The sequence below is a fragment of the Aptenodytes patagonicus genome, chromosome 5 (assembly GCF_965638725.1).
Source record: "Aptenodytes patagonicus chromosome 5, bAptPat1.pri.cur, whole genome shotgun sequence".
Classification (NCBI taxonomy): Eukaryota; Metazoa; Chordata; class Aves; order Sphenisciformes; family Spheniscidae; genus Aptenodytes; species Aptenodytes patagonicus.
In genome coordinates this window covers 35,115,306-35,143,213 of record NC_134953.1, presented here as the reverse complement: position 1 = coordinate 35,143,213, position 27,908 = coordinate 35,115,306, and the positions used below count along the sequence as shown (strand labels likewise).

Here is a 27,908-nt window from a genome sequence, read left to right as displayed (position 1 = left end):
GGCTCAATGTCCAGATGGAGATTGGTGACGAGTGGCATCCCGCAGGGGTCCGTACTGGGACCGGTACTGTTTAATATCTTCATCAATGACATAGACAGCGGGATCGAGTGCACCCTCAGCAAGTTTGCAGACAACACCAAGCTGAGTGGTGCGGTTGACACGCCAGAGGGATGGGATGCCATCCAGAGGGACCTGGACAAGCTCGAGGAGTGGGCCTGTGCGAACCTCATGAGGTTCAACAAGGCCAAGTGCAAGGTCCTGCCCCTGGGTCGGGACAACCTCCGCTATGAATACGGGCTGGGGGATGAAGGGACTGAGAGCAGCCCTGCTGAGAAGGACTTGGGGGTACTGGTGGATGAAAAGCTGGACAGGAGCCAGCAATGTGCGCTCACAGCCCAGAAGGCCAACCGTATCCTGGGCTGCATCAAAAGAAGCGTGGCCAGCAGGTTGAGGAAGGTGATTCTGCCCCTCTACTCTGCTCTGGTGAGACCCCACCCGGAGTACTGCGTCCAGCTCTGGAGCCCTCAGCATAAGAAAGACACGGACCTGTTGGAGCGGGTCCAGAAGAGGGCCATGAAAATGATCAGGGGGACGGAACACCTCTCCTATGAAGAAAGGCTGAGAGAGTTGGGGTTGTTCAGCCTAGAGAAGAGAAGGCTCCGGGGAGACCTTATTGCAGCATAAAGGGGGCTTCTAAAAAAGATGGCGGCAAACTTTTTAGCAGGGCCTGTTGCAACAGGACAAGGGGGAATGGCTTTAAACTAAAGGGGGGTAGATTTAGACTAGATATAAGGGAGACATTTTTTACGCTGAGGGTGGTGAAACACTGGCACAGGTTGCCCAGAGAGGTGGTGGATGCCCCATCCCTGGAAACATTCCAGGTCAGGTTGGACAGGGCTCTGAGCAACCTGACCTAGTTGAAGATGTCCCTGCCCATGGCAGGGCGGTTGGACTAGATGACCTTTAGAGGTCCCTTCCAACCCAAACTGTTCTATGATTCTATGATTATTAATGAATAACTACAGTGAAAAGTGTGTAATTACATGTTAATTAAGTTCTCTCCTTATTGTATCTGCAGTGCCTCAAAATGATGTTTTCTCTCTCTGTGTTCTCCTTCTAGCAAAATTTCCTGAAAAATGCCATAGGTGTAAAGCAGAAACTGTTACATATTTCACAACTGGAAAAAGGAAAGAATGAAACTACAGCGATTTTTTTAACATTAGGATTTCTATTCAGAAATAAACTGAACTTCAACATGTTTTAATTACATAGCCTTCTGTTTATAATCTTCTACTTAAGTCTAAACTAAATAAAAACACTGGCAGAACACAGTAAATTTGAGGAACTGGGATGAACTGTTTCTAGGTAAATGTTAACAGAACCATTTTCCTTTATACAAAACCAATTACGTTCAGGCAGGGAGCCAGTCTTCTCTGCACACCATCCCCTACTGTCCAATTTCTGTAAAATTCAACATCACCTTTCTTATCTGGCTATTTAGGACTTTTTAATTTTTCTGTTCTCAAAGCATAAGCTTCTTCTTGCATTTGCAGCTTTTCATTTATCTCTGCCTGTAAAGAAAATCAGAAGAAAAAAGTGGTTATGATGAAGCTATCTTAGGCTGCACATTGTCTTTGTGGTTTTGACACACTGTAGTGCAGTAAGACCGACATTATCCTACACACCTTCCTGTTTTGCAGACATAATGGTGTTTCAGCCTGTACTTACGTGATAACACTTTATCATATTACTGTGCACAATCCCGATGTATGGTAGGACTGCCATGAACAGGAAGTGATCTGGGACAGCCATTTCTCATGTAACCTTGTCTTGGGAGATAGGCTAATTTGCCCGTATTCTCAGACAGCCTTTACCAATAAACACCAAATCAGAAAAATTGCTTTGGGATTTGGTTGTTGCCACTGTTTTCCTTTGCTGCAGATGTTTGTTCTCTAGTGTAGTACATTTTATTGAATCACTGCTGGAATTAGAAAGCATTACTGAAAATGAACAATAAAAAAACATATTTCTGTGATGTTGCTTGTCATGTTCATTACAAACACAATTATGATTGTGTATCTCATTCTGGAAATCCAGACTGCTGTAGACACTGAGTGTTTGATTTGCAAAGTAACATTCGTGGGGATGGTGCAAGGGTTGTGACATATTTTAGTGAAATCTTTGGCAGTGATAATGCATGGCAGTCTTTAATTCTATAGCATTTGGAAATGGGGGATCACTGGAAAAAAGGCCACAAATACTGGGGGTTTATGGGGAATTTATGTATATTTCTCGATATCAGCATTCATCACTGCAAAAATACATAAGAAATGGAAGGAGTACAATGACAGTCTTTCCAAGAGTCACAAAGTTTTGTTCAAAAAACTGGAACAGGCTCAAAGGTCCTTTACAGACTCCACATAAACTGATCCAAAACTTAGAGTTCTGTTCTAATGGACTTCATGTAATTTTGATAAAGCAAATGGATTTGGCCTGGAAAAGCTTGCAGTAACTTGCCATCTTAGGAACTTTCTGGCTTGCCAGTCCTGGAAATCCCTACTAGTGCTACACTGCAACCTATCAATGGAGAACCACAGCCAAAGTGTTCTCAAAGTCCTCAGTAGCTCAGATTATCATCAAAAAGCTGGAATTTTTATCTCAACTTTGTATCTTTAGAGATGGCCTTCACCATATTCAATCCATCCTCAAGTATCAACAAATATGTCCCTATCCCTTTACGTTATATGTATACTTAGCTGCTTTGCTGTGGAACATTGATCCTCCAGGCTAATCATGTCTCAGCCACCGCAGCTGCCTTTTCTTCTTCAGTTTTTATATCCCTATTTCTCTGATTCTACCTTCAGTGCAAATCAGCTGCCACCATACTCACCGTGGCTGCTGTTGTGATCACTGAGTGTCAGCACTGTGATTTCAGACTAAAAGTTATTTTCTAGACTCAGCTAGAACAAGAGATGCCTCATGTTCCCTGGAGACGTAATGCAGATTGCGAAATCACAGTTCACACATAACAACAAAATGGTATGAGTTTGACCATGTATCGGGTAAAAACCTAATGATAAGATTACCTCAGAGGTCAACAAACTGAGAAATCAGGTGATACATTGGTAGCGGACTTTTAACAACTAAAAGTAAATTATTTTCTGTGTATATAAGCAGAGTTGCAAAAGAAGGAAAAAAAAGCATTTTTCTAGTCTGTGCAGTTTTTGTAAAGAAAAAAAGCTCTTAGACTGATGCTAAGGTGAAGTGAAAACCAGGCATTTCATGTTTTCTGTAGGCAGGGCCAGGAATAAGACAACATAGGCCAGGTTCCCTCCTGTTTCTAAATACATGTTGAAATGGAGTATGAAGTCAAATAGGTAGATCTAATGATGGCATCATTATTCCAATTTATATTACCCATTCATACATAACCCATGTAAAGCAATTTATCAGTATCACACTATTTTCAGACAATATTAGATATTTAATAAACTGCTGCTTGGTCAACAATGTCCAATGTGCTGCATCAAAAATTTAAAGTGCCTAATGCCACCTGGTTGTTGCAAACAAGACAAAATTCCACCAGTTCCTGGCTGGAACTGAGTTCTAGCTGGTTTGCTTTCAATAATTTCATATGCTTGAGGGAGCAGTTTACAAAATAACAATGATCTACTCTGCTGGCTTTCCACATGTTTCCATTTATAGACCTCCCTGTAAAGAAGCAGATCACCCTACAACAAATTTAAGTCCACTGACAATAGCTTCCTTCCCTTTCATGAATCCCATAGAAAGAACTCATGGACTCCTCAGAGTCTGCAGACCACATACTGAAACCTGATCTGTTCCATTAAGGCAACTCTTGCATAGTTAGGCACCTACCAACTGAAGTCTAAAATTGGCATAAATGTGTTATTTCTTACACAGATTGAAGGATGTGTAACATAGATGCATCTAACAATGTATATTAAGCACACACTGCATATGCTCCATGACAGCAGCTGATCCTGAACCCCTGAAAAGGAATTTTATCATTGACATCACTGAGAGCAAGATTGGCCCATGTTTCTTAACACATAGTAATGCTGAAGATATATGTTGTTATATTACTGAATATTTTTTATCTTATCACATGTAAGCTGACTAAACTAGGAGTTATTTATAGAGGCTAATTCACATTTTTACAGCATATGGATGTGCTTTTTGCCAGCTTTAGCACGAATACAGTTTATATTCATTAAGGCTGAGCTAGCTAATTAACCATAGACAGAATTAGTGAATTGCTTCCTAGTAATAGTACCTCAAGGTTGCCAATAATTTCATTTGGGATTTCACCCACTGCGGACTTCTGATCTTCAGCAGTGATGCCAGCCACAGCATCTGCCTCAAAGGACTCTACCTCTGGACAGGGCTCTTCCAGGTAACCCTCTTCATCAGACCCCTAGCAGCAACCAACCACAATAAATAAGTGAGTTAGAAGATCCTCTGCTCTCTACAAGACCAAACAGCATCAGCCCAAAGACATGCAACAATACACGAAGCCTGCTTTTAAGAACTCCTGCTCTGACAGAGACTGTCAGTGCCTCTCTTCCACTGCCCAGGCCAGGCAGATCCTGAGGTTATGAAGTCACATGGGGAGATTGCCCAGAGGTGCTGACTCAAATGTCCTCTGTTGACCGATTAATGCATTAAAAGCAACTTCATTCAATCTTAGAAGAGAATGCATGCTATATTCTGGGGAATAAATATCATTAGCGACTGGGCTCCAATGGGGATAAATGAAGTAGGAGACTCATAGGAAAACAGCTTTTTAAAAAAGGAAAAAACCTCTATACCTTAGATTCGGTATCTGCAGCTGTTGGTGATACTATGAACGACGAATAGATATCCGAAGGTACGCCTTCTTCCAGCAGAGCAGGGAAGGGGGGAACTGCAGGTTGAGCAAGTTCAATCACATACTGGCAGTATTAAAAAAAAAAAAAAGTAGTAATTCAGGTTTAATTATTGCTCAGAGGTCTACTGCAATTTTTTTTAAATGGAAATGAAATGGCTGGCAAACAACAAAAAACAATACCTTTTTTGTTACTATCCAGGTGCTCAGAACTGGAAAGCATACTGAAAATTATTATAGATCAGCTTTAATTTCTAGCTGCATCTCAAGGGGCCCTCTTTATAATACTTGGAAAGAACAGATGATTTTCATAATTTCATAACACTACAGCTTCTTACTTATGTGGATAATTAAGTTTAGAAAACATAGAGCTTGGGCAACATGCAGTTTTCCCAACGTAAATTTGTCACTTCTGAACAGGGATCTTGTTGCGTTTTGGAATGAAGGGGCCCAGCTGACCAGGGTATTCTTTCAAAGGAGTTAGCTGGAGTAAAGTTGTAGTGACACTGCATCAAATAAGGCCCTAAGAAAAGTATTTTCATGTGTGACTATAATTTAAGAATTGCCAACGGTCCAAGTTTTGCTGCTTCATCAACTTGCTCCCATTTCTCTTTCCTGTGAACACGGGAACCACACTGGTATTCTGCTGGCGTGTGAACTGTGGCTCCAGGAATGCTCTGACAAGGAAATGGCTTTCCTCCTCCCCCCCAAGTAGCTAGATGCAGCACTTAGTTCTTGCTCAGGCTCTCACGAGTGATGCAGGAGGCAGCCCTGCGTCCTCTAAAGGGACAAGGTTTTGTGTTGTTTTTTTAAAAAATGGATGACAGAACATACCTGCCAAATAGGGTGACAAAAGGCATTTTTGAATGAACAAGGTATAATGCTAAAATGCTATGTTTGGGGCCTCTACAACGGGAAGTGCCCACCAAGAATGCCAGGCAGATGTTCCAGTTCTGAGTCAGCTATTATAAACATGATTTTGCTTGGCTGGTGTAAGTCGGCTACATTAATTCACATCTGGGTAACTGCAGTTCCCAGAAACTAATTTCCTCATACCTTTGAAATCATAGCTAGGTTGATATTTGGTTTATTTAGTTACTTGCTACAATTAAACATGCTGAAAATATTAAAGGTTCTATACATTTGCAAAAGTGATAGCAAAAATTGAAAATAAACAGTGAGACCTCGCCATTGTACTTTATTGCATTAAAAATATCTTTTGTAGTCCTAAAAGCTTTTCAGAAGTCATGTTTGGACTCTGTCATTATCTTCAAGATTCCCTGTCATGTGTGAGCTCGCTAAAAAAGGTAGACAGTATTAGCGCATGTTTATAAGAACCCAAAAGGCTGACAGAAAGATTTCCAGAGTTTAAGTGAGGAGAAAGCCATATTTTATAGAAGCATTTTCTTGTATCACTTGTGACTCAAATTTTACAGCACTATGCTAGTGCCTACAGACTCACAAAAGGAACAGTCAGAAAGTTTAGGTTTTGCATCAAAATGAAAAAACCTTAAGTTCAGCTAAATGTTATTCTTTCTAAAATGAAAAGAAGCTTTGTTTTCAAGTTCTAATTTTTTTTTAAACTAGAGCTCTTTTGATTTAGCAAATATTTCCATTTTCTCTGATTTCTTACCTTATATTTTCTTATTAAAAATATTAGCTGAATTGGATGAGAAGTCACAATTACTTTCTGCTTCTTTAAAATAACATTTTTCTGGTTAGTTAGTTAACTATTCACTCAAAATATTTTTTTTTATTTAGATTAAATCATTATTCCATTTATTCCCTCCAGTCCAATTTTCAAAAAATGAAATAATGTAAAAAACTAGACCGGGTTTTTAAAATCAATTCCTGGCTGATCAAATACATTTTTGTAGCATGGATAAGATTTTCAGAGGTTCTGTTTTAGAATAATATTTTTACTTCTCTGCATCTTTTTAAAGAGAGCCATTCTTTACTCATCTGTTCCGTGTCTAATAATAACCCTTGGATCATTAGGAAATAACTAAATTACAGCAGAACCAGTCTCTTTAATGAGCCATAATAGTCTCAACATTCAGCCAAAAGGTTTTTTAAGACTGTGAAACTTCAGTGTAGAATATGAAGTATTTTGTTTAGTAATAACAAGTTTGTGAGCAGTACTACAGTTTACAGCCAAAATATAGCGACCTAAAAATGCCATTCTGCATTGCTCCTTCCTATACATTGTGTCCTTAACAAGTCCAGGGGAAAATTAGAATGAATGAATTGTGGTGAGAGCCCGAAGCCAACAAACGTATTTAAATGAATCCTTCTGATGCAATACTTTCCTTTAAAAAATACAATTAAGTCTTTGTATTTCCTTTGAACAAAACCTCATGTTTAATAGCACCAATGGCTCTGTAGTAAAATCTATTTAAAAACAGAGAAGGAGACACAGTAAGTTTTATACAGTTACAGTGGCTTTAAAAAATGTTGCTAGTTTCTGAAGTCTGAGTAAATTTATGGTGAATTACTTCCACTGACCTACATTAAAAAATTCATCCTCCTTTTTTTAATTCCTGAAGATTTGTCATTATGTGAGCATTATTCACTATGACAAAGATGTATTACTCAAAGTGTCCTCTTGAATCAATATAACTATCGAAATGTGAGAAACAGTTTGGCAAGATGATAATGCCTTAAAATTAATTGGCAGTATTTTCCTGCACATTGTGGTCCAATGGGTCCATGAGAATTCAAACATAAAGAAATCGTAAGGCAGTTGCACAAATGCAGAGGGCATATCAGTGTCAGCTGCAGATAAAAGGATGCTCCAAAAGAGACTGGAGGGAGCAGAAGTTAAATGCAATATTCTTACTAATTCCTAGGTGCGGTGGGGTGCCAAAAGGCCACTTGAATCTGGACAAATTAGAGCAGGCTAGAGGCTGCTCCAACATTCAGCAGAGGTTAATGGGGGAAATACCATTCAGCGTCACCTCTACTTTCCCACCCCAGTGCATCAAGCCTCGGCGTAGTCACAGCTGAGGACTGTAGCTGGTGTTCAAACATTGCTCTCAATGTACAGTCCCATGCCACAATTTTTCTCTGGAATTCTTTCTAGTAAAAGTGTGCACAAAGAGAGGTAAGTATAAAAAGCGTCACGTTGTTCTGTACATAAACCCACATACTTGTTGAGAGCTAGCAAATTACCTTTTTACAAATGTAGGCAGAGCAAAGACAATAAAATAGTATACAGGAAAATTTCTAAAACAGAATAATGGCAGGAAAGGAGATTGGTAAAACGTTCTAATAAACGAGTTCCACAGATGTGGTAGTTATTATAAAATTAGCTTTGCATAACTTACCAATATACCATTACATTTCCCCCCAGATGTTATCTGTTACTTAAATTAATTTTGCTTAAGTTATTATTATTGCAGATTTTATCCACACTGTATTTTATTATTTAAGTCTCTGTGGCATAAAACAAGTCCTGGCTGATAGCATTACTTTTAATAATATATGTAAGAGGTTTTAGTATTATACAAATGGCTGCTGGGTACATCTTAATAGTCATAGCACAGAATGTCTGCTCTCAAAATATTACATAGATTAAACCCAGCTATTTACTTACACTCTAATTCAAGTCATTGGAAAGGTTTGCAGTATTTATGTATGTGGTATGAAGGGAAACAATCTACTCGGGGAACAAATATCAGAGTTTGGAAATTAGCAAAGCTAAGGTCAAGGTCAGTTTGGATTTACTAACATACTTGCTGAAAATTAGAATTTATAGTTTATGCTTACTTATTTCATAAATGAGAAAAGAGACTGAGGGGGTGGTGTATTTGCCTCTTTGATACAAGGCTTTTGTGTCACAGAAACATTTTTAAACCACCTTTTCAGCTTAATATTATCTGAAATTCTGTACTCCTCTCCACAGAGTCTTAACATAAATTCTCTGTAGCTAATCTTACCAAACATAGGAAAATAATTATTTATAAGGATTGGAAAAAATATCCCACATTCAGCATGGACCATTTCTAAAGCCTTGTAACATCTTCCAAAGCCTTTCAATGGCCTTTCAATGGATATGGATTTGATTTTATATGAATGACAGATGCATTTAAAAAAGGGTGTTCTTTGTGTGTTATTCCCTATATTCATATCATCTGTGTAGTTTTTAATTGTATGCGAAAGGACCTTATGCTACCAGAGACCTGCACAGACTTCTCTCTTACATATGATCATATGTGAGATTTGCTATGAACCAAAATATTTAATACAGGATTTACATTAGTTTGCCATTCATGCTAAGCATGCCCAGCTGCACACCTACAAATGCACTGAGTTTCAGTTGCTGGAATAACAGGCATTCACCACATATGGTTTGTTAGCTGCCTCTATTTCATGTGGCTGAATTTGAATGAATAACTAATGGACAGAGACGCACTGTCTCACTGACTCAAACCAGCCTGCCTCCCCCCCCACCCCCAGCCCTTTAACCTGCCAGCGTATGCAAACACAACAAATCCACCCTTACTTGCCTTCTGCGGCACTGCCCGCCAGCATTCTCACAGGTGAGGAGGTTTCTGGGAGGCCGCTGATAGCTCTACAAATACATTTGCCATCCTATTTTGCAGCAATGCTATACATGAGGTCCAAAGGACCAAAGGATATTACGAAGCACACAAAAACTTAATCCACATATATGATCTGTGCAGTGTGATTAAGATGGCAGAGCTTCCTTCCGAACACCTTCACTGTACACGCTTGTATTAATATTTAAAGTAGAATTAAGATCAATGAGGGACTAAACTTGGCCTCTGAAGTATGTTCCCCAGTTGCTAATGATGTACACGGAAATTCTGTGTGCATGTTCCTGGGCAGGAGTTTTCAAACCACTATTCCTTAAATGAGACAAAAGTTCACTAAGTCAAAGGTATATTTTATGCTCTTTTTCCCGCACTTCACAATTCAAGTTAATAAGTTTTAAAGAGAGTTTTCCATGTTTCTGAGCTGAGATGTGAATCAACTTTGTTGACAATACATCAGTAATTAATCTAGTCCAAAATAGCTATCTGAAGCAATTTGGTGCCTACATTGACAAAACAGGATCTACTCCTCCCCCCAGGAAGCTGTAAATCAGTCAGTGACATCTGGCCTCAAGGACATCAGAGTCATCTGAAATGTGGTAATTTATATTAATGAACATCAATATTAATTTTTAAATAAAAAGAATTTGCTACTGCCATTATGTTTACATATGGAATATTATTTATAGCTTGCGTTCCTCCTTTCCTACATTTTGCCCATAAATTATTGTAAGGAAACATGCTGTCACAGTTATAAATATTTTTCCTTGGAGTTAAAGCTTTTACGTATCCTCTTACTGTTTTCAGTAACTATATGAAGGCAACAACCAAGATTTTCTTGCTACTCCAGGAACTGCTGCCAATTTTAATGCTCGACTGAGTAGAAAAGGGTGCTTCTACAAAAACAACCAAAGCCTTCCTTCTCTAGATATCTTAATGCAGAATGCCCTTAATACCTAGATTCTGTAAGAATATCCTAACTTACCAGAAAAAAAAAAATACTGATTTTACTGGGCTGCAGTCATCTACATCTACTTTACCAAGCTTCCAATTATTACTGCCAATTCGCAGATTATTTAGAAAGACAAAATAAGAGACATCCAAAAGAAAAAAATCCCGAGCTTGCTTTCATGTGGAGGGCATATCACTAAATGATTCACCTTGGAATGGTCGCTCTAAATTCACATTGTGTTTAGCATTGCCAAATCTCCTAGAGTTATGGGATTACAAGAGAATCTCAGCTTTCATTTAAAAATAAAGTTAGTATCTAGCTCTTATGGTTGCAGAGGAAAGATTGAAAACATAAATCTTGAAAGCTCAAAGACTAGACTGCAAGCAAAAGGAACCAAACAACAATTATTTTTAACCAAGTCTCATGATTTTTTGGGATCTGTCTCACCATTTTAAATGCTTGAGGTGAACAAAATCCTTTTAAAAACAATGCATACAGATTTTGAGGAGGGGTGAAGGATTTTTTTTTTTAGTACCTGAAAGTGCAACTCTTGCATGTCAGGACTCTTCAAAGTGCCAGCCCCCCTTTCCACTTCAAGGGCACCCATGAAACAAGCAAAGAGCAGGCAGCTCCCATTCTGGCTGTACAGTTATACTCAACAGGGATCTAAAGCCATTAAAGAACCCCCAAAAACCACAAGAACCTTTACCACAGTAACCACCTAGCTGGATCTACAAATATTAAAAAAAAGTAAGGTTTTTTTTAATTAGTCATGTGATCACATTAGAAAACCATAAAAGTAAGTTTTGTTGAACCCAATGCACAACAGGCAGTCTAATATTTTGGTGGCATACACCTTATCAGGCCAGAGCTTTACATTTCCTTGTTGTACATCTCTTTTTCTGAATCATTTAATCAGGAAAGATCCGATATGAATACTGAAAACATTATGATAAAAATGTGAAAGCATACTTGGCCAGGTGCATTTTGGTACCTCTTTCTGGGAGGAGGCTTCATACATTTTATAAAGACTTGCTGCAGTCTCATACTCTCAGAAAATCAATTTGCATGAGAGCAGGTGCTTTTAGCAACAAAATGGCCTATAAGAATTAAATTGCTTAGGGGGATGGTATTCATCACACCTGCTTTAGGGGCTTTGTCAACCCCCGAAACCCCTCCTTGTAGTAAGCGCAAAGAAGACTGCATCTCCTGAGGAAGTCAGAGCAACTAAGATAAATTAAGAACTTAAGAATTGCTTAATATACCTGCCCTAGACCATAGCAAGCACAGCCTGTTGTTACCTCTCCCACTGACAGTATAGGGAACCTAGCAAAGCTGGGTTCTTCACTCAGGCTCCCCAGTTTGCCTGGTGCTGGGAAATATGAAATATTCACTTTTTTTATTCAAAGGACCACTGTAGAAACTCCGTGGGGATTAACAGCACCGCACATTCCTCCTGCAGCCCCGAGCGCGTATGGTAAAAGTCAGACGGCTGTTGGCACTATCCTGGGCTGTTTTTTCCAGGTGTTACATCCGAGATGCAGCAATGTCTCACCAACTATTACTGTTCCACAGGGCTTTAGGTCAGCCTTAAGACTGCCAAAAAATGCTAATGTAGACATGCCTATCTCCAGCATGTATGTCTCTGGCATGTCTCACGCTGTGTACACACCAGTTAGAGCAGGCATGTGTCTAGGGAGCTGTGTGTTACCTCACCAGATTTCTCTTGGTTCAGTAAGCACAGTCTTCAGGCTTTATCTAAACATGAGCACAATGTACGTGAAAGAAAGGCACCAAGAAGATTCCCCAAAAACTAGGGAAACTTTAAAATAAACTTTTGAAACAACAAGGATTCAAGAAGTGATTGGGAGATCCTGCTGAGTAAGTCTGACAGCAGAGAAATAATCTTTTGCTGTTGATACGGTAATGTGTAATCACTGCCTCAAGTTGGACAGAGGTCCCACCTCCCGCCTTTGTCTGCTGCCACTCTTGAACAGCCTTCCCTTCCTATCCATTTCCTCTGAAACCAGCATTTTCTCCATGCAAGACTGGTCATGGACAAGCCTCTCACACAACTGCCCCGTACTCTGTTCGTTCCCGCACCACCAAATGACAAAGGAACAAGCTCTCTAAACTCCTCTCAGTCATCAGGTGCATTAGATGTGAATAGGCTTGTCTATATTGATTCACTCCTAGCTGATGCTACAGAAAAAAGCTGCTCTAACATTTAAAAGATTGCATTAAAGAAAAAAACAACCTAAAGAATATTGATTCTGAGCTAAGGGGAAAAAAAATTGCTCACACAATTTTAAAACTACAATATAGATTTTTTTAAAAATATGCTACAATAGAAAACTTTTCAGGATATACAGTCACATAAAAATGGGGAGCTTGTGTTCTTTGTTATTAGACCTAAAACATAAAGTCTTTGCCTGAGTGTGTAAGTTTCTGTTAAAACAACGATTTGTCCTGTGGACTGTAAATTCAATTACTGTTTTTATTGGAATCACATTTTGCTTTGGAAACAATCATGCAGAAAAACAACCAGTAACTTAGACATCTTAAAAACATCTCAAAACAGGCATGGCTCTGAGAACAAATCAGTTATGGTAATTCTTCCACTGTGAATTGCAATGTTTTTTAAATCCATTTCCATATTTTTAATTAACACCTAGTTAAAAAAAAAAATCTTACTGTAGGTCATTTTAATCACAAATGGGAAAACAAATTTACTTTATCAGAAAATTGACTCGACACTATTTTAGGGAGTTATTTTTCATGTTTTTATCATCAAAATTAAGTTATTAACATACATTTTCCTATTTGAGAATGCAGAAGTAAGCCAATTTTTCTCTCAAATTTCAGAGTTACAGTTTTCAGTCACCTCTCTATGTGAAACTAGTCTATTTTAGCACCAAAATATTTCATCAGTACACACAAAAAACCACACAAGTCTAAGATATCAGTACTTCTTTACTATTGTGTTTCTATATAACTTGACTCTCCAGTATTCTCACCATAGCCTGTTAGTCAAAAGAAACCACCATTTCCTTATATCACACTTGAATTTCATATCCCATTGTAAATAGGCTCTCCTTATTACAGTACATGTTCATAAATCTGTTTATACTGGATCGCACCTTGAATGCTGGGGTTAGTTTTAACTCTATCTTATAATACTGTCATTCATGTTAAATAAAAATGCAGTTGTGGATAGGGGCAGAGTTAGTCTGGTGAATGCAAGAATTAAACAAAACTTTGTTTCAGCATAGCTTGGCTTGATGGGTGATTTGAAATCTAATAAGTTTCCTCTTGGTAAACTGCCAAAGCCAACCACACCTTGGATGACGTGAGGTTGTTTTTGAGAAGGTAACATCTCCTTACAGATTATATCCTCCCACTTCGACTTGGAAGGTTTCTGAGAAAAAGAGTCATTTCCATTTCTGTTTGGGCATGAAATGGTTTCTGGTGAAAAAGTGTATAAATCTCATTCTGCTTTGACTTGTTAGGAAGTTCATGACAAATCGTGTAATCAAATGGGGATATTTCAAAATTTGTTTAAACAAACAATGAGAAGAAACAAGCATTTCTACTGAATAATTTTGCCCCAAATTAAAAAAAAAACAAAACAACAAACCATCGCTCCTTATCCTTTATAAACTCTAAGTTAACGTCATCTTTTAGAAAATTACCACACAAGTAACAAAACCAACAAAAATCTGGCATTTGTTCAAAGAAGGTTTCTACAATCATACAAAATTTTAACACAAGTCAGGACTGAGAGCAAACACTTTGAACTTTGAAGTGAAAATCTTGAGTTGGCCATAGAATAAGTGAACACGAAGGGTATCACGTTGAATTGTACACTATAGGCTTTCCCCTATTCCCTTGTGTTTTGTCTTTTTGAGAAATTCTGTTCTACAAGAATAGGCAAAGACAATGTGATCATAAAGTTTGCACACAGTTTGCCCAATGAGGTAAAGACAATATGTCTGTGATGGTCGGCTTTTGATGGAAAAAAATGAAGCAATGATGTCAAAGGGATTTATTTATTTATTCCTTTTAGCAGCACCTTTTCCCTGGCAGCTTTCCTAAATAGCAACATCGTAAGTACCTAGAGGGAGCAATGCCAAACAGCACCTTCTCTTAAGAATGCACAGCTATACCCAGAAACATGACATTGCCTGCTCTGAAGCTGCTGCCTTTCGATCTAACCCTCAGAAGAAAACACCTATCAGGAACATCAAATGTGTTGGGATTGCCAAGCAGAGAAGTTGAGGAGAGGGTAGAAAAATCACTAATGGCTGGAAAGCTCAGCTGGCAATAGAGAGAAAGGCGGGGTGGATGGGGACACAGGAATTAAATTGGTCCTGTGGAAGGAAAGACTCATTCAGCAGCTCAGGGAAAAGCATAGGTCAATGTGCAGAGGAAGAGAGCAGGAGCGATGGGAAGTAGCTAACAACAGAGTCGAATGTCTTGCACGCTGAGGAGAGGCAGTGAGGCTGAACAGATCCATCTTCACCACTCCGGTAGCAGAGTGCAATGCTGAACTGTAACACTTATTTATTCTAGTCTCAAACTCCCCTTTGGCCCCAACTGCCAAGCATGCCAGACTGCATGAAGCAGCTGAATGTCTAGTGTGGCTCCAACAGTATCTCTTGTCACCAAATCAAGTTTTTAAGTTACTTTTCCAATAGATTCATAATCCGAAGATCATATCAAAGATGGCACTCTAAAGACTTCTGGAGGTAGGCCCTATTCACTTCCTTACCTACGTCAGGCTATTTCCTTCTGATAATCCCTTGGCTCCATCTAGACAAAATGCCACATATCCTAGGTCTTTCTGTCATATGATTCTTTATTTCGATTTTAACATTTGGCAGAATGTGAAGCAACTCTCACCACTGCCACTGGGTTTGTGTTTTTATGTTGGCCAGAAATATTCACCTATGCACCGAAACACAGTCTTTCTCCAGCTGACACAATCCATATATATACACACATGTATATATCTGTAACTGCTAATTGTTGTTTAAGTGTAGAAGGACTAAAAAATCCAAAACAAAAAATGGCTTTTAAAGAAGGAATTGATACCAAGAGCTGAAAAGAAAAAACCCTACTAGAGACCCTAAAGAGAAAAGACCTCGCCAAATATAATAGGCAAATTTTCAGTATAGTCCCTCTGCACACACTATCTTTACATTTATAGGACTGACTGGTTTAAGTGTTCTTTGCAGGTGTTCATTATATCATGTATACACCCTAATAAATCATACTGGATGCACAGCCCCATGTGGAAGAAATAGAGCCGATAGGAGATACCTTTGAAAAACTTGGCCCCAAAACCAAAGACAGGTTATTTCTCCGTGACAACAAGTATCTTAACAGATATATTTGTCTCTGAATGGTAAATTAGTCTCAAAGCAACATCCTCCATCAGAGAAAGATCTTAGGATGCTCTTATAATACAAGTGATAGACAATTTGAGCACTTTAACTAGATTTTTTTTACAGCCCTAAACTTATTAAAATTGTGAACTTTAAATAATTATATTTCAACCAGTGTTTTACTAGTTCTCTCCCTACCTTCTCTGATTTTAATTTTCTCACTTGTCAGCATCTCTTGGCAGTGAGAACAAGAAAGACCTCAAACCTTTGCTGATTGCTTTCCACGCAATCTGATTTCTATAAATTCGAAGTTGCTGATGGGGAAGCAGACAGCAGTACCCTTTGATCAAGATACACATCTTGATCTCTTTTATCATTTTTTAAAAAAACAATAATATTACAACAAAAAAAATCATCATACAAGCTTTTCGATCAAAGTGTGTCACTGTCTGCTTCCCAGTCAACATACTGCCAGTAAATTGGCAAGGTGCCCAGAAAGAGCAGACAGCAGCTGGTGTGTTTGATTACCATCTGTATATCCGCTAAGGTATAAAATATTATGTCTCCATCTAGTGGGCAACTGCATTTAACAGGAAATTTGAAAATGGGTTGGAGCCTACTTCCGCAGATGGCAGAAGGAGCTTCGCTAGACTTGCCATCAGCAGAACTGGGCTCTAAAGCTGTATCACGTTGGAAATCTATCTAAAGCAAGAAAGGCATTGAAGCCCCGCTGGTGGTTCCATTGCTGTGCTGGCACTTGCCCTTGAAATCATGTTTTCTCCAGAATCATTCACAGAATAGCTATTTCTGTGCTCTCCCAACAAACCAGCTCTTTCTAACACTCTGCAGCACCGTGGAAGCTTTAATGGCCAAAATTTGAAAATGTAAAAGAAATACCAGGAAAAGGAAGGTGAGAGCAAGGATGCCATTAGTGTCCTGAGCTCCTGAAATAAACAATAAGAAATGAGATAAATATGCCAAGACAATGTCTTCCTTTAAGAAGAATTAAACTACAGCATATTAAAGCATTACTCCCCTGACTACTCAATGACAGGACATGCAAAATACTACGTTAACTTTCTCATGCGGTTTCGGATAACATCCTTGACCAAATAGCAACAGGGGTAACACGAGAGACGCAAACCTGTTTTCCAGAAAAATGCCACAGAAACACAGTCCTTGGGACACAGATTTTAGAATCCATGTGGCTGCTCAAATAAAGTAGAAACTGAGGCACAAGGCAGCTCTGTGACAGCTCTCTCACAACAGACACAGGGCTAGAACAAATAGTTATTAGAAGACGAATTCTACCACATTCATTATACCACCCTCCCTTTCATTGATTACCGTCCTTTTTGACAACAAGTCCGCTAGCAATGTACTGACTGGACATATTTTACACACAGCCATCTAGTGTGAAAACTGCATCCTAATGAAGAACTATCAGTACAGCAAAATGAAATAAAAACCAACAAGATCATACTATTGATTTTTTCCATCCACATATGGACTAGACCTAAATTCCCTTACCTTGAGAAATCTGTTGAGATAACCCTCCAACATAGCATGATTACATTTCATTTAATGACTTCTCGGGATGCATGATAGATCCTAAAATAGCTCTTCTTTTTCTGAATATCTTTTAATAAAGTTGTTTAAGTTGCATTTTGATTTGACACACATAAACTGGTTACAGTAAAGCATTTTCTACTTTTATCATATACTCCATTGCATTAGAAGTAAGTTTATTACTCTATAAATAATTCATTCAAAGGAACTTCAGTTTAACAGCACCTAATAGACAAAATCACTTAAGGTAGGCACATTGGCAAATTTCAGCTTTAAATCAGAAGCCGATCTGTCTTCATATTAAAAAAAAAATCAACTTACCAGAAGAAAGCATCATTTTTAAGAAACTCAGGCATGAGCGCTTAAAAATGAAGTCAATACATGCCAACAACTTTTGTGCTAATTTATTATATTGCTTGTTTGTGCAGGAAGGGGCTGAGATTTGTTTCAGTCTAATCTAATTCCCTTTATTTCAAAAGAAACTACAAGAATTAGAAACGAATGTTGTTCCCTCAACAATTTGCTGTGATAGAAGCTTTATTTTTCAGGTCAGCACTCTCCGTTTTTGATTGCTCAATGGGAGCGCCACAACGGCTAAAAAAAGAAGGCTCTGAAACATTAGGAAATAGAAACTGCTGACTACCTGGTGAAGGAATAATGATTTATAATATATGAATAGGGGCAATAATTGGATAGCAGGCTGTACTCAAAAAAGCCTTAATTCACAGATCTGACATCAGAAAGTCATAATCCATCGATCTAGCATCAGAATGATGGATTATGACTTTTTAAGAACATGTAGACATGTCAGCTTCACGAGCATTCCGGGAATCGTAGTCCAAATTGTTTTACTGAGGTCATTTGGACAATTTCAGCTTTTTCCAATAAAGCTGATGCACTAATATTTTGAAATGTAAAAGTTCTGTTGGATCCATTTTTTTCTTTCAAACTCTAAAAATCCTCCAACCAAATATCGCAGGTCGTCATAATTGGTGACTGAAAAATTTTTTTTTTTTTTAATTACTTCAAGTATGTGACACTTTTTTACAGAGATGACAACAATTTTAAATCCTAATTGATTTTTGTGTCAAAAAAGTTTTGTATTCAAATTTGGAGGTGAAAAAACAAAGGTGCAAAGTGAAAGATTAGTTATCATGTTTTCTTTCAAGAAGACCACTGACACATACTATGCACATTTCCCCCTTGACTAATGCAAAAATATCTAATTTTTGACCACTGTATCCTTCCTTTTTTCACCCCAATTAAGTTTTAAACTGTCACTGACAAAAATAAAGTTATGATGTGAATTTAGATGGAATCTTTTATGAAAAGAATAATACTCTTGCGATGTGTGAACACCTAGAGGTTGAAATGTATTTTTTATAAAGAAGCTTATGACATATTAACTCAAAAAGACATCTAGTCTCTTCAATGAAATACTTGGAACTTCACTTTCCTCATAAAAACAAACATGGGCTAAGGTTATTGAATAAAAAATTCAGGAAAGTTCCAGAGATCCTTTCATTAAGCATCACATACTTATTTACAAGTAAACCACAATTTCATTCATAAAATTCTATTACGAAATCTTCCAGTGGCATTTCCCCATTACAATTAAGTGAAACCACCTATAAATTAACAACTGCTACATTAGACTAATTCAATGGCTCAGACGGGTAAGAGTTCTTCAGAAAATGCCTTCTGCTCCAGACAAGTGTTGAGAATAAAAAGAAAATCCCACATTAAATATAAAATATGACTAAATATTTTCAATGTATACATATATTAAAACCATAAAGAACCTGTGACTAAAGCCTCTTCCAATGGTATAAAAACTTTAAGTATACAAGTAACAAGGGCTAAAAGGCAAAAGAAACAAACCAAACCAAGCTGGGGTTGCATATGTCTATATTTTTCCCCACAAACTCCTTTGTATTTCCCCTTGTCTGGAAGGCTGAGTTTCTCCTTCTCTGGTCTTTCTCACCTTATTTCCCTTCTTACTCATAAAATGTTTTTAAGAGAGCTTATTAATAAAGTAATTACTTATGTGAGACTTTTTTTGTTTTTACTTTTGTATATGTTCATAACTAAAGCCACTATGGAAAGAAGAAGTCATCATAGGGCTCTTTTACAATGGTTGAAGTAATTTGTTTCACTAAAAACCATGTACATGAGCAAAGGCATCCTTGGGTCAAGTCTTAGCCCAGATTTCAAAACAAACAATGACAACAGCAAGAACAAAGGAAGAGAAAAGATAGCTGCCAAACAGTACCCTTTAAAATCTCAGTGGTTCAGAGAACAAAAGGGAAAAATAATGCACTTTTTACAACAGTGGACAGAAGCAATTTACTTCATTTTGACAACTAAATATGAAATGGCTAATAAAAATCACTGCCACGTTACACACACTCCTTCCTCTAAACACACCTAATCTTCTCAGAGGTCTCACATCACTGAAAAGCAACTACTTTAAAAAAGCCTTGAACAACAATAATGCTGCACAACTGATCAAAAGAGAGAGTACCTCATTCGATTAACTTTACTGGGGAATTAACATTGGCAGGCTGTAATTACTCACTTGGAAGGCAGTCATGAGGACACCATCGCCAACAGTTTTCTGCTTGTGATTTATATGCTTGAGGTAATGACAAATGGTCAGGCTATCAGTTCTGCAGCTTTCTTCAAAGAGCCTGTTGTGCAGTGCCCTAGCAGCATCAAACCAGGTTCACTATTACTTCATCATCAAGCCATCTTGTACCTGAATTTTCCTTGGATCCTTTCTGACCTAGTATTTACCCAGCTCAACTCAATTAAGCTTATGACATCAAATGAGACCAAGCAGAGTGGCTACGACCTTTCTAACCTTTCCAGACTGAAGAATGAATACAGCCCTTAGGACTGCATGCAGGGGAAGACAGGAGCCTGGTAAATTGGGTATCTCCTGATTCCTCCTCTTTTTTGGACCTATGCATTAGTCCTACCTCTTTTCTTGTTATTAAACTGGTTGTATTCTTTCCTTGTCTCCACTGACACCACTAACTCATTTCATGTATATTATGAAGCAGCAGTCAGATGTTAACTTTCTGTCTTTAATGATGTGTGCTTGAACCAATGACCTTGAAGTGAAAGGCTCTGCAGATCTTTAGCATTCCCTCGATACTCCAGGCCCCTTTATTCATCTAGTTTATAAGCAAAACCTGTGTGCAAAAGGAACGCTTACTCACAATTACTATTATGATCGTTCTGCTGTGGCAGTACATTGCACTGAAAAAAATGTATTATAAAGTGCATGGGTAAAATTTAAATCAAGCAAATGTTTAATATTAAGTCATTTCATCTTTTTCCAAAGTTCGGCAAATTTATTACAAAGCATTGAAATTGCACTTCAAGCCCTAAGGCTTGCAGTGTTGGAGCCTGCCTGATTAATGTAATTAAAAGAATAGCATAACTGAAAATTTATTAAAAATTAAATATATGTGGCCTTACTGTTTACTTCCAACTGATAGCATGATTTCTAGCTAAAAATTTGCACTGCTTAATACCTGACAAGTTGTTAAAGCACATCCCGCTTTCTCCTGCTGTGCATATGATTAAAAGAGCAGAGGTTAAACACGGCAATAAAAAAAATTGGGGAATTCTATTTTTGGTCACAGTGGTGCTTAGTTGCCCCTTCTCATTTTTACAATAAGCAGGTGGTGCTGAAGAGGTGGAAAGTCTCACGACAGGAAGGCATCAAGCCGGAGAAGGGTAGGAAAATGCTTCCTTGGACAGAATCTTCCTCCCTTCCACAGTCACTAAGTGTCTTGTATTGCAGCTTTTTATCTTAGCCAAGACCTGGCTTGCAGGAGGAGCCAAGCTATCTGAATTAGATTACTAGACATACATAGCTTGTGAGGCCCGATCCAGAGTAACGTTCAATGGGTGCAAAGCTGGCAAGTTTATGTGGCATAAAAATACTCTCTCACGCAGTGCTTGTGAGACACTTGCAAGTGCATGGCCAGCAAATGCTGGCTAGTGTACTGAGGAATCCCAGAGGTCTAAGAGGCAGGTTTTATGGGATGGAAACCTCCTTTTCTTCACTCTGAAACCACAGCAAAAAAGCTTAGTTTTCCTGCAAATGTTGCCTGCATATCTCCATTTTCTCCTGCAACAATTCTGCATTTTCCTTCAGCCAGTGTACTGATCAGCAGCCCCTCCCGATACATGAGGTGGAAAGCGAATGAAAAAATTAAAACAAGTTGGCAAATGTACCTATATATACATATTTCATGTTAGCACAGTTATGCTTTAGAAATTATGGCAACAGCAACAGAATTCTGCTGCTGTGATCATGGATAATCAAAGCGAGTGAAAAAAAAAGCCTGTGCTGAAATATTTTCAAAGGTATGAAAGTCTTTACTGTTGTGTAATTTAAATTTACTTGCCATTACTTGAAATTTCCTTTCGTCTGTGTGATTAGAATTTAAATGTTTCCAAGGTATATTAACAAACATAACTCCTGTTATATTGCAGAAAAACTGCAGCAACCTTCTCTTTATGTTGAAAACCTACTAGGCTCCTTAATTTACTACAGAAAATACAAAGCAAAATTACTTAAAATGTTTTGAATATGAAGTCTTATTTGGGAATGATCCACAAGATGAACTAATACAGCACTTTCTACTCTACTTATACATACACACACATGACAAAGCTATGGCAGGATTTTATACAACTGTAAATATGGGATGTTTGCATTTTTGCAAGAATATTTTTGAATTTAATAGTTTTCAATTTGAGGCCAAATTTTGCTACCATTACATACCATGGTAATATAGTGTCTATTTTAGATACAACCCTAGTAGATCCCCTGAAATTACTTGGGGTACAGTGGATTGAGGATACCTGAATTGGATTGTAAATCCTAACTGCACACACAAAATTTATACCCGACAGCAGTAAAAGAAGCACAGACATTAAAGCCTTCTCATGGGTTATCCATGATGAATTTGTCCAAAAGTCTCCATCTCAACAATTTCTTTAATTTTCAAATTCACGATGTCATTGATGAGTAGAAATTCCTGTTCCCTGAAGATAGAGTTCAACAGAATATTAGCGTCACATTCAAGTTTTTATGTAGCCCAAGTAAACTGGGTCTTAACAGGGAACTAGTTGACAGTCAATCTGACACCCAGATGAAAATGAAGCTGCAATACCCCGCTGCACCACTACTGTTTATTGTAGCATTGGGTAAGTTTAGTGTACTCTTAATGAGAACCTTTATTTATTCCCCCTGCCATACGGACCTTACTGAACTTGACACACAGAATCCTGTAAGTGGCAAAAATCTATAAAAATGGCCTTTTATACAAATGAATTCCACAGAGCAGGGTTTAGTTTGTTAACAGTCGTGCTACCTTTTCTTTACTCTTCATCCATTCTTCCCCAATTGATTTGGCAGAAAGAGAAAAGGGAAAATAAAAATAAAAAATCAAATTCTATATTTCTGTATAGGTTGGAGTTACTGACACCTATCTGATTAAGCAATTAATTTTGCTTCTAAAATTGGTAGTACATTAACAGATAAGTGCTAAGGAAGAAAGCAGGTTGTCTTTTTAATTGTATTTATTCACTATGAAGTGGAACAAGAACAATTCATGTTCTAGTGTGCAAAGTGGTAAACATATTAAAATGGCAATTGAGCACTGAAAAACTTTAGTGTCTAATTCCCAATTCCCAGAGCAACCCACAGTCCCCTGTTTAATATACCATGTCCTGTTGGCCGTTTAATGTACAGTCTTTAAACTTTCCTGTTTCCTAAATAAGCTCCCTTACTGCAGACTTCTACATTTTATTCTAATGTATATGGTTTGCTGCTTATTAGTTTGTGTACTGTTCCCACCACTATGAAAGAAAAAAAAAATCCACAAGTTCTCATTTTATCTTGCATTTGTCTAATATTAAGATTCTCCTAGTCTGTCAGACTTCTAAGCTTGTCTAATGTCTGTCATTTGTATCCAAAATTAATAAAGTCTATCCATGCTTTATGATTTTTCAGTTGCTCTGATTCTGATTATACACAATAATTTGTAATTTAAATTCACAAAAAATGTGCCAATGTAGCAATGTGTTTGTGTTGTCAGTTTTAAAGGCTTGGCCTTTATGACTCTGATATCAAAGCCCCGTTCTTTCCGCTCATTACGAAGTTCCAGTAATGCTTGGACTGACCAATTACTTCTGGTAATTTGATTATGTACCCTCTTTCTTTTCTTATTTACCCATTTAACGGAGGATTGATCAGAACAAAGAGAGACAATTAAATACACTGCAATAAAAACAGTATGAATAACAAGAGTAGGAACTGAAGTCAAACCAGCAGTAGTTAGGAAACACGGAGATAAGACTGAAATCCTGTCTTTAACTTCTCCTATTGTGTTTTGCTGTGCCAGGGTTGCAAAGAAAAGGATATTATTTTTACATTCAGTAATTCAGAGAGCTGTATTTGCAAGAGCAGCAAGGAGAGAGGGACAAAAGATAAAATCTCTGTCATGGCAAAATGAGTAACGTTTGGCTCCTTACTTCCATCTTGACAATTTCTTGATTTCTCAAACAAAATGTGATTATTAAACAGAAATGAATGGTTCAGTACTGAGTTACATACCAGCATGCATGCACCTATCAATAGACTCAAGGGGTCATTCTCAAAATGGACAGAAACATAATGTTGTTTTTAGAAATCCCACCGGAGGGCACCACAATGCACCACTGGTAGGATTTAAAAAAAAAAAAAAGAAAAAAGAAAAAGTTGGCAACCTAGCCTCTAGCCCTCACTTTCTTTTAATCTAGGCCTGCAGGGACAACAGTAATGTTAAAAATTGAAAATAGTGTCTTGCAACAAGCCTAAGTGAGGGTAAAACCTTTCAATACTTCATTTGAAATATGATCATTACAGGTAATTTAACATTTCTCCAAATGTGAATCTTCAACTACATCCTAACTCCTGAAGAATACAAAAAGCTGGCAAAATGTCTTCCTTAGAACAAAAGAAAATCATTAAGACTCCTAAATGTATAACAGACAGAGATGAAAATGATAAATGGGTGTCATGAATACAAAATGAATGCTAAGAAAAACTCTGAGAGAATGTTAGGCAGATTTTCAAAGTAGAATAAGCTCTAAGGAACATCCCTATCACTCCTCCGTTTTATTAAACAAGAGTACTATGCACATTGTCAATGTATTGCAAATCTGTTCACAACACACAATATTCAGTGAATCTAAAGATATAGACCTGAATTCCAGCCTGTTAGTGCCTGAAACTTGCCCACAGCCTTGATCGATCCAAAATTCAGGACTTCTCAAGCATGGGATGTTTTCACAACTCTGAGACTATATTTGGATGGCCTTGCTATAAATGAAGCACGCAACATTCATCTTTATCACTTAGAATCAATCTATGCCATTTCCTCAGACTGTATTCACAAGCCAAATTTGATATGCAGTCAAAATAAACTACAGGGCAACTGCACAGAAAATATTGTTCCTTGTGTAGCGTTATTTGAATAGAACAGAGACAACAAAACTTTTACCAAGCACGTGAATTCTAACACTAAGAAAATAGAGTAATTCATGCAAAATGTTCTGTGCTGTGAGAGCAGTAACAATATTTTCTGCAATATGTTTTTACAATATTGTTGGATTCTTGTAGAACCAACCAAAAAGGACCACTCATCATAAAAAGTGGAGAGCACAATATTAATGTATTTCAGCTGAAAACATCTATGTTTGCGTTTTATCCTGGACACAGCACCATCTGCAGTGTAACTCTGCAGAAACTATGCAGGCTCTGGCATAGGCTTTGCAATCTGAGACAAAGACAAAATTTGAGGGTGAAATCAGTCTGGAAAAGAAAAAAGGCAAATAAAGTTCATACAAATACTCACCACCATAGCATCTTAAGGTCAGCCAAGGATTCTGCCCACTCTTACAAGTATGAAAAAGCAAACATTAGGTATAAACAATTAAGTATTTCTCCTCAGCTGTTTTAAGTTGGTCAAGAGGAGACTCAGGATGACTTCACTACGAAATTTTCAACAGTGCAATGGGAAGCCAAACCATAAAATACTTCAGATAATAGTCTTAATCATGAAACACTCTAAAAGACTCCAGCTGCCATCTTTTCAAGCCCACCCTGAGGAGATGCAGTATCGTCTACCTATTCCATGTTGTTTTTCTGAGTGCAATAGCTGGAAATACATAATAAAGAGCGCACTAATCCCAAGTATATGGCTCTCCTTCCAGTACCATTTGGCAGCTTCTTCCCATATTTCTGGTGCCTCATAATATTGTTGCAGTGTATTCAGACTCTCATGAAAGAATGAAGCATTACACTTTGGATAAAGTCCATCCCTTTGCCAAATATTTTCCCCATTTAAGCCCTAATAAAAACATTTTGAATGATTACACTGAACCTAAATGGTGTCGAAGTCTTCCAAAAGTCTAGCAAGCTGCAAAGAACAAATAATACAAACGTTGAAGAAAACAGTTGTTTTGTAAATTTTGTAAATACAATTATTTACACAGCTGGGATCTTAGGAATTTTATCCATCTTTATATTTAGTAAGCAAGGCAAATTAATGCGAAGAATTGCCATGTCCTAAGTGAAAAAAAAACCAGTAAAATTAAAAGAAGGCTCCTCCCCAATCTGCCTTTGTCTGTTCCATTCCAGATAGACACGCACACCTCCCCCGTAGCCATGAACCACGAAGTAACTGGAGAGGATTCTTCACAGACAGATGTAATTTATAACAAAGACAGGAAAAGGCAACCCCAACTCAGAGCTTGCTGCCCTTCCTATAAAGTTCACCTCCTTACCAAGAAAAAGCAGAGAATAATTTGTTTGGTTTCTGTACTCAACTCCTTTTTCTTTTATTGTGAAAAGTTTCCATTGTCCTTTTATGTTTTGATTATTGAGTAAGTTTAAAGACTTGCCAAATTAGCCCTAGATTGTTAACAGACCACCACTATTTAACTTTGAATGCTTTAACAAAATAAAGGCACAGTTCACATTAATATTCTATGCCTTCATTTCATTTATTATCTTTTCTTTGAAATTTAAACAATTTTCCTAGCTAAGGTTTATTAAATGTAAGCCTAAGTAGCAATATAAGTTACCTCACATACCAACCAGACATCCTATAAAACTCAGCTTTCTAATTAGTAACACTGCGTTTTGCTGAGCTTAGTAGATTTATAGGAAATCAAAATAACATCTTATGAATCAAATATTCAAAGACATCGGATTCAATGTTCAGTAAAAATACTTTATGTTGTATCTTATGACAAGTCGTAAAATTCAAGGTGAAATTAGAAAACATACAAACTTTCTGGTGCATTTTAAAAAGGGACTTCAAAGGATTGCGAAACTTGTCTGTTATTTAGACTTTGAATACATTTGCCCTTATAGCACCAACTAAAAGGATAAAAAATTATAAAAATGTATATTGATTATAAATCATCACAGTAAAGAAATGCCATGCTGTTTATTTATATGAATAAGGTCAACATGTTATTCATAACACACGATCACAAGATGTATGAATTTGATACATAAATATTCACCCATGGGGATACACTCCCATGAAATATCACATCACTTGTCCATTCCACAGACCCTTTTATGAACACAATTTAATCTTCAAGATGATGAGAAGCTGCAGATAAAGGTAGGGGGTACAAAAATAGTTGTCCACTGTAGATTTCTGTCTGCCAATTAACAAAAATGATGCTGGAAATTTTGGAAATAGGGCAACTGCTCTGGCAAATCAGTCTCCAGTAAGTCACACTGGATCAGCAAGTACCAAAATGGTACCTGTTGGCACACAATTTAGAAAAAAAAAAAAAAGCAGCTAAATTTGAACCAGCAAAATATAAGTGAAACACAGTACCTTCTTGAATAACTCCTTGATCCATACTATGTTACGTGGAAGAGTTTAACACTGAAAACAGTATTGTTCTGCAACGGACATAATGCATTGGGTTAATTCAAATAAAATGTGTCCTTTTTTTTTTGGCAGATTCCTTACAAATGTTGTTCTTTGAACTACCTAAAAAATTAGGATGGAGTTTGCACAAATTACTTTCTACCAACATGCCAGCAGCAGCCTACCTGGTTCTCTCCAGCTTACGTACAAAGCTCTTTCGACACAGTTTGCCACGTTGGCTGACCTAGCAACCTGCTTAATAGATTCCTGGCTCCCCAACAACATGCCTTATGGACAGCTGAGGGCACATCGCAGACCCCAGAATCATGTGGACCTTGCTCCAGCAGAGCCAGCTACACTGTATGGCGCCAGGATGGAGCCTGGGCTCTGAAACGGTCTTCAAGAGCACTGCTTTGGTGTGAGGGAGTTTAAACAGAGACACGTAAGAATAGCAATTCTGTTGAAAGTGTCTATTTTTTGTTTTAAACTGGAATTAAATCAAACTACAAAAATCTCAGAATCTTCTACGAAACAGAATTACTGATCTTTGCTCAGCTCCAATTATTTTGTTTTATGCTGGTCAAGTAAAACGAC

General features: G+C 37.6%; 1 protein-coding gene across 2 annotated transcripts in view; it reads right to left on the bottom strand.

The window, feature by feature from the left end:
* Window positions 1–1,249: 1,249 nt before the first annotated feature.
* Window positions 1,250–27,908, bottom strand: part of CABCOCO1 (ciliary associated calcium binding coiled-coil 1) — a 45,431-nt gene continuing 18,772 nt past the window's right edge. For both annotated transcript variants that reach the window (XM_076338154.1, XM_076338153.1), the window contains exons 4-6: window positions 4,833–4,955; window positions 4,298–4,438; window positions 1,250–1,571 (exon numbers count right to left, since the gene is read on the bottom strand). In XM_076338154.1, coding sequence (XP_076194269.1) covers window positions 1,494–1,571; window positions 4,298–4,438; window positions 4,833–4,955 — 342 coding nt within the window. In that variant the 3' untranslated portion in view covers window positions 1,250–1,493. The remainder of the gene's footprint in view (window positions 1,572–4,297; window positions 4,439–4,832; window positions 4,956–27,908) is intronic.